Raw genomic sequence first — 7770 nt, 5'->3', positions numbered from 1 at the left:
CTCCCCCCCCCACACTCCCCCCACTCCCCCCCCCCACACTCCCCCCACTCCCCCCCCACACTCCCCCCACTCCCCCCCCCCACACTCCCCCCACTCCCCCCCCCACACTCCCCCCACTCCCCCCCTCTCCACACTCCCCCCCCCTCCCCACACTCCCCCCCCACCACACACCCCCCTCCTCTTCCGCCCCCTCACCACACTCCCCCCTCCTCTTCCGCCCCCCTCCCCACTCCTCTTCCCCCCCCCACTGCCCCCCCCTCCCACTCCACTGCCCCCCCTCCCACTCCACTGCCCCCCCCTCCCACTCCACTGCCCCCCCCCTCCCACTCCACTTCCCCCCCCCCTCCCACTCCACTTCCCCCCCCCTCCCACTCCACTTCCCCCCCCCTCCCACTCCACTTCCCCCCCCCTCCCACTCCACTTCCCCCCCCCTCCCACTCCACTTCCCCCCCCCTTCCACTCCACTTTCCCTCCCCCCCCCTTCCACTCCACTTTCCCTCCCCCCCCCACTCCACTCCACTTTCCCTCCCCCCCCCACTCCACTCCACTCTCCCTCCCTCCCCCCCCCACTCCACTCCACTCCCCCCACCCTACCTGGTAACAGATGGCGCAGACGTCACTGTAGTCCTGGATCTGTTGCGGGGTGGCGCGGGGCAGCTGGTTGATCTTCCTGGCGGCTTCGCGGCGGAGGAGGAAGCTGTGCCAGCCGGCGCGCGCCCGCAGCCAGACGTTGAAGTAGGAGTGGACGATGATGACCGAGGCGCCCATCCAGCTCCACTCGCCGAAGACCGACTCCAGCGCCCCATAGGCCACCACGCACACCGCCACCAGGAACTCTAGCACGTGGCACCCGCTGTTCACGTGGTAGATGATGTCGTCCAGGTTCTCAATGGGCTCCCTCCACAGGTCTTCACTCACAAAGAGCCCGTAGATGAAGAGTGTCCCGGTCACCTGCAAGAGAGGAGTTTCAGCACGAGCGAGGTGTCTAGTTAGCGCTCAACGTCTACAAGAGCAGGTCGGAGGCTGGGTATTCTGCGGCCAGTGTCTCACCTCCAGACTCCCCAAAGCCTTCCCACCATCTACAAGGCACAAGTAAGGAGTATGATGGAATACTCTCCACTTGCCTGGATGAGTGCAGCTCCAACAACACTCAAGAAGCTCGACACCATCCAGGACAAAGCAGCCCGCTTGATCGGGCACCCACCCACCACCTTCAACATTCACCCCCTCCACCACCGGCGCACCGTGGCTGCAGTGTGTACCATCTACAAGATGCACTGCAGCAACTCGCCAAGGCTTCTTCGACAGCACCTCCTAAACCCGTGACCTCTACCACCTAGAAGGACAAGGGCAGCAGCCGCATGGGAACACCACCACCTCCACGTTCCCCTCCAAGTCACACACCATCCTGACTTGGAAATATATCACTGTTCCTGCAAAGTCGCTGGGTCAAAATTCCAGAACTCCCTCCCGAACAGCACTGTGGGAGCACCTTCACCACACGGACTGCAGCGGTTCAAGGAGGCAGCTCACCACCACCTTCTCGAGGGGCAATTAGGGATGGGCAATAAATACCGGCCTCGCCAGCGACGCCCACATCTCAGGAATGATTTTTTTTTTTAAATCAGCATTGTGTTTATAGGATTCCTAGTATTTAACCTTGCCCTCAAGTCATGTTTGAGGAACAGGATGTACAGGTTAATATGTTTTATTGATCAAAACATTGCTACAACCCATTAAATGCAGTGTCCATGAGTTTGGCACTGAGAACTACTCACATGCCACGGACTTAATGGGTGCCGTAAGCATGTTGTGGGGACTGCTCCTGCTAGCCTAGCAAGATTACGTCAAAGTCCCTAAAGGGCTACAGTGCACTGTATCTTTTATAACATTATTCACGTCTCCCTGGGGCCATGCGCTCTGGAGTTTAGAAGAATCAGAGGTGATCTCATTAAGAATCTTATACGTTTCAGAGGGCTTGACAGGGTAGATGCAGGGAGGATGTTTCCTCTGGCTGGAGAGTCTAGAACCACGGGGCACAGTCTCAGAATAAGGGGTCGGCCATTTAGGACTGAGATGAGGAGAAATTCCTTCACTCAAGAGGGTGGTGAATCTTTGGAATTCTCTACCCCAGAGGGATGAGGACTGTGGAGCTCAGTCTTTGAGTATATTCAAGGCTGAGATCGATAAGATTTTTGAACTCTAGGGGAAATCGAGGGATCGGGAGAACGGGCGGGAAAGTGGATTTGAGGTTGAAGATCAGCCACGAGTTTATTAAATGGCGATTCAGCAGCGAGGGGCCGAATGGCCTACCCCCCTGCTCCTAATTCTTCCTACCAAAATAAATTACTTCACGGTTCTCTGCGCTAAACTGCAGCTGTCACGTGTCTGCCCATTTCCCCAGTCTGTCACTGTCCTCCGAAAGTCTCCTCGCTGTTTACGACTATCTTGAGTTTCGTGTCATTTGCAGAGTTTGAAATTATGCCCATTTCCAAATATTTTTCGTCAGATATAAGCGACTGCCCGCTTTTTAAAGTGGTGGGGACGGCAATAGATTTTTTTCCCACAATCACGTTGCAAGTCCTTGATCCGCATTCTCTTCAAACCGACTAGCTAATCCTGAGCCAGAACCCAGCCTAACCCTTACCCCAATGCCCAACGCCAGAGCGATTTTAATATTTGCCCATGTTTCCTTGAAGCGCGTTGATCTGCGTCACCGCGAGGGATGACCCCTTGACCCCTAGAATACCCCCCCATGCCCCCCCCAAATTGACCTTTAACCCACCCACCTGCAGAGAGGTCAGCGCACTGCTGGAGACAACGATCAGCAGCCAAAAGTCCATCTCGAAGAACTGGGCGATCCTGTAGGCCATAAAACTGGGAAACACCAACAGGAAAAGGCACATGGTGACTGCACGGAAATGCTTCCATAAACTCCTGGGGGGGCGGGAGGAAAGAAAAAAAAATCAAATCGCACACACAGAGAAAAAAAACAAGCCTGAAGGCTTTGTGTCTTAATGCAAGGAGTATCCGTAATAAGGTGGATGAATTAACTGTGCAAATAGATGTTAACAAATATGATGTGATTGGGATTACAGAGACGTGACTCCAGGATGATCAAGGCTGGGAACTCAACATTCAGGGGTAGTCAACATTCAGGAAGGATACAACAAAAGGAAAAGGAGGTGGGGTAGCATTGCTGGTTAAAGAGGAGATTAATGCAATAGTTCGGAAGGACATTAGCTTGGATGATGTGGAATCTATATGGGTAGAGCTGCAGAACACCAAAGGGCAAAAAACATAAGTGGGAGTTGTGTACAGACCTCCAAACAGAACTAGTGATGTTGGGGAGGGCATCAAACAGGAAATTAGGGGTGCATGCAATAAAGGTGCAGCAGTTATCATGGGTGACTTTAATATGCACAAAGATTGGGCTAACCAAACTGGAAGTGATATGGTGGAGGAGGATTTCCTGGAGTGCATAAGGGATGGTTTTCTAGACCAATATGTCGAGGAACCAACTAGGGGGGAGGCCATCTTAGACTGGGTGTTGTGTAATGAGAGAGGATTAATTAGCAATCTCGTTGTGCGAGGCCCCTTGGGGAAGAGTGACCATAATATGGTGGAATTCTACATTAGGATGGAGAATGAAACAGTTAATTCAGAGACCATGGTCCAGAACTTAAAGAAGGGTAACTTTGAAAGTCTGAGGCGTGAATTGGCTAGGATAAATTGGCGAATGATACTTAAGGGGTTGACTGTGGATGGGCAATGGCAGACATTTAGAGACCGCATGGATGAACTACAACAATTGTACATCTCTGTCTGGCGTAAAAATAAAAAAGGGAAGGTGGCTCAACCGTGGATATCAAGGAAAATCAGGGATAGTATTAAAGCCAAGGAAATGGCATACAAATTGGCCAGAAATAGCAGTGAACCTGGGGACTGGGAGAAATTTAGAACTCAGCAGAGGAGGACAAAGGGTTTGATTAGGGCAGGGAAAATAGAGTACGAGAGGAAGCTTGCAGGGAACATTAAGACGGACTGCAAAAGTTTCTATAGATATGTAAAGAGAAAAAGGTTAGTAAAGACAAACGTAGGTCCCCTGCAGTCAGAATCAGGGGAAGTCATCCATGGGAATAAAGAAATGGCAGACCAACTGAACAAGTACTTTGGTTCGGTATTCACTAAGGAGGACACAAACAACCTTCCGGATATAAAAGGGGTCAGAGGGTCTAGTAAGAAGGAGGAACTGAGGAAAATCCTTATTAGTCGGGAAATTGTGTTGGGGAAATTGATACGATTGAAGGCAGAAAAATCCCCAGGGCCTGATGGACTGCATCCCAGAGTACTTAAGGAGGTGGCCTTGGAAATAGCGGATGCATTGACAGTCATTTTTCAACATTCCATTGACTCTGGATCAGTTCCTATCGAGTGGAGGGTAGCCAATGTAACCCCACTTTTTAAAAAAGGAGGGAGAGAAAACAGGGGATTATAGACCGGTCAGCCTGACATCAGTAGTGGGTAAAATGATGGAATCAATTATTAAGGATGTCATAGCAGCGCATTTGGAAAGAGGTGACATGATAGGTCCAAGTCAGCATGGATTTGTGAAAGGGAAATCATGCTTGACAAATCTTCTGGAATTTTTTTGAGGATGTTTCCAGTAGAGTGGACAAGGGAGAACCAGTTGATGTGGTATATTTGGACTTTCAGAAGGCTTTCGACAAGGTCCCACACAAGAGATTAATGTGCAAAGTTAAAGCACATGGGATTGGGGGTAGTGTGCTGACATGGATTGAGAACTGGTTGTCAGACAGGAAGCAAAGAGTAGGAGTAAATGGATACTTTTCAGAATGGCAGGCAGTGATTAGTGGGGTACCGCAAGGTTCTGTGCTGGGGCCCCAGCTGTTTACATTGTACATTAATGATTTAGACGAGGGGATTCAATGTCGTATCTCCAAATTTGCGGATGACACTAAGTTGGGTGGCAGTGTGAGCTGCGAGGAGGATGCTATGGGGCTGCAGAGTGACTTGAATAGGTTAGGTGAGTGGGCAAATGCATGGCAGATGAAGTATAATGTGAATAAATGTGAGGTTATCCACTTTGTTGGTAAAAACAGAGAGACAGACTATTATCTGAATGGTGACAGATTAGGAAAAGGGGAGGTGCAATGCGACCTGGGTGTCATGGTACATCAGTCATTGAAGGTTGGCATGCAGGTACAGCAGGTGGTTAAGAAAGCAAATGGCATGTTGGCCTTCATAGCGAGGGGATTTGAGTACAGGGGCAGGGAGGTGTTGCTACAGTTGTACAGTGCCTTGGTGAGGCCACACCTGGAGTATTGTGTACACTTTTGGTCTCCTAACTTGAGGAAGGACATTCTTGCTATTGAGGGAGTGCAGCGAAGGTTCACCAGACTGATTCCCGGGATGGCGGGACTGACATATCAAGAAAGACTGGATCAACTGGGCTTGTATTCACTGGAGTTCAGAAGAATGAGAGGGGATCTCATAGAAACGTTTAAAATTCTGACGGGTTTAGACAGGTTAGATGCAGGAAGAATGTTCCCAATGTTGGGGAAGTCCAGAACCAGGGGACACAGTCTAAGGATAAGGGGTAAGCCATTTAGGACCGAGATGAGGAGAAACTTCTTCACCCAGAGAGTGGTGAACCTGTGGAATTCTCTACCACAGAAAGTTGTTGAGGCCAATCACTAAATATATTCAAAAAGGAGTTAGATGTAGTCCTTTCTACTAGGGGGATCAAGGGGTATGGCGAGAAAGCAGGAATGGGGTAATGAAGTTGCATGTTCAGCCATGAACTCATTGAATGGCGTTGCAGGCTCGAAGGGCCGAATGGCCTACTCCTGCACCTATTTTCTATGTTTGTATGATTCTATAAAATGTCAAGTCGGAAATGAGCGATCAGTCCCGTCAAATTCAATTCACATTACACGCCATAACTGGGGAAAGGTGAGCCAACTCCCAAGGAGATCACGAACCGGTTCCGGAGGTCGGCCGCAGATCACAAACCGGTTCCTGAGAGAGACCAGAGATCGTGAGCCATTTGCTGAGGGAATCTGGAGATCTTGAACCAGTCCCTGAGAAGACCATGAACAGAATCTGAGGGAGACCAGAGATAGCGAACCGGTTTTTGACAAGACTAGAGACTATGGAATATTTTACCACAGGGAGTGGTTGAGGCAGAGACCATAGCATCTTTTAACAATAACTTTTATTTATATAGTGCCTTTAATATAGTAAAACGTCCCAAAGCATTTCAAAGTGTTTTGTTAGAAGACAAAACAGATAAATTTGACACCAAGCCACAGAAGTAGAAATTAGCGCAGGTGACAAATAGCTTGGTCAAAGAGGTCAGTTTTAAGGAGCATCTTGGAGGAGGAAAGTGAGGCGGAGAGGTTTAGCGAGGGAGTTCCAGAGCTTGGGGCCCAGGCAACAGAAGGCACAGCCACCGATGGTGGAGCGGTTATAATCAGGGATGCTCAAGAGGGCAGAATTAGAGGAGCGCAGACATCTCGGGGGGTTGTGAGGCTGAAGGAGATTACAGAGATAGGGAGGGGCGAGGCCATGGAGGGATTTGTAAACAAGGATGAGAATTTTGAAATCGAGGCGTTGCTTAACCGTGAGCCAATGTAGGTCAGCGAGCCCAGGGGGTGATGGGTGAGCGGGACTGTTGGATGACCTCAAGGAAAAGATGGATAAATATTTGAAGCGGAGGAAGAGGCAGGGTTTCGGAGAGAGATCAGGGGAGTTGGACTAGTTGTACATTGCTCCAGAGCCTAAACTAACAGACACGATGGGCCTAAACCTGTGCCCGAAACTTCGACAGACATTTCTCTAATTCAGGGGATGGGTGGGGGGGTGGGGGTGAATGACAACTCCTGAAGTCTCGCTGCAGTAAAATCACATGCTCTGTTCTCAGGAATCATCCGAGATTCGATCCCTGATCCCTGCCAGGCTTCATCAGCTCAGCCAAAGCTACAACTCGCCTCAGTCCCCAAAGTCAAGGACGGCCGGGGGCGGGGCGGAATATCCCAAGCTCCCGACTGCTGCCCAGCAACTCCCCAAAGTGCGCACGGTTGTGATGCCCCCGGTTGCCGAACAGCTTGCGGACATCAAAGTTCAGACAAGAATATCGGTCGCTCAGGACGCGGTATTGGAAGGTAATTGGGATGGGATCAAGGCCTTCGGGCGGGGGCCGGGGGTGTAAGGTTTACACAAAAGGTACAGGAAGGTGTCACAAACTAAAAATGGTTAAAAGAAACTTTTGGGACTGCCTAAGCATAAAAAAGGTCGCCAGCCTGGGGCAGGTGGTGACTAATCACCGATCGATACAATCTCTGTGGTCAGGAGCTAGACCCGATTATATATCGGGACAAAGGGTTTGATACAATCGTGCAGAGGAGCCCCTGGATTGATTGGCCGGAGGTGGAAAAAACAGTTCCCTCGGGAGACTACAAGTCTACGAAAAACCAGGACAACAAAGGATCCCACAAGGCGTGCATTTTTGGATAACGGAGTTATCTTTTGCCCTGTCGACTCAGTGTGCAAATTGTAGCCACCCAAACCCATCACCGCAGCCAGTCCAAGCAGATCACCACAAACATCGAGACTGATCCAGACGCATTAGTGGAAAACCCAGCCCAGCAGCAGATTTATTCATAAAATGGATCTATGTGTACGAGCGGAGAGCAGCTCAACGGAACGGAAGGAAGAAAACAATGGAACGAGAAGAACAGAAGATCA

The 7770-nt window shown here is 50.3% G+C and overlaps 1 protein-coding gene across 2 annotated transcripts in view; it reads right to left on the bottom strand.

Moving 5' to 3' along the window:
- LOC139236012 (RING finger protein 145-like) overlaps window positions 1–7770 on the bottom strand; it is a 48564-nt gene that overhangs the window by 5757 nt on the left and 35037 nt on the right. For both annotated transcript variants that reach the window (XM_070866791.1, XM_070866792.1), the window contains 2 exons: window positions 2790–2937; window positions 595–951 (listed from right to left, as the gene is read on the bottom strand). In XM_070866791.1, coding sequence (XP_070722892.1) covers window positions 595–951; window positions 2790–2937 — 505 coding nt within the window. The remainder of the gene's footprint in view (window positions 1–594; window positions 952–2789; window positions 2938–7770) is intronic.

The sequence above is a fragment of the Pristiophorus japonicus genome, chromosome 2, assembly GCF_044704955.1.
Source record: "Pristiophorus japonicus isolate sPriJap1 chromosome 2, sPriJap1.hap1, whole genome shotgun sequence".
Taxonomy (NCBI): Eukaryota; Metazoa; Chordata; class Chondrichthyes; family Pristiophoridae; genus Pristiophorus; species Pristiophorus japonicus.
The sequence above is the reverse complement of the archived record's forward strand: the minus strand, read 5'-3'. Positions and strand labels throughout refer to the sequence as shown.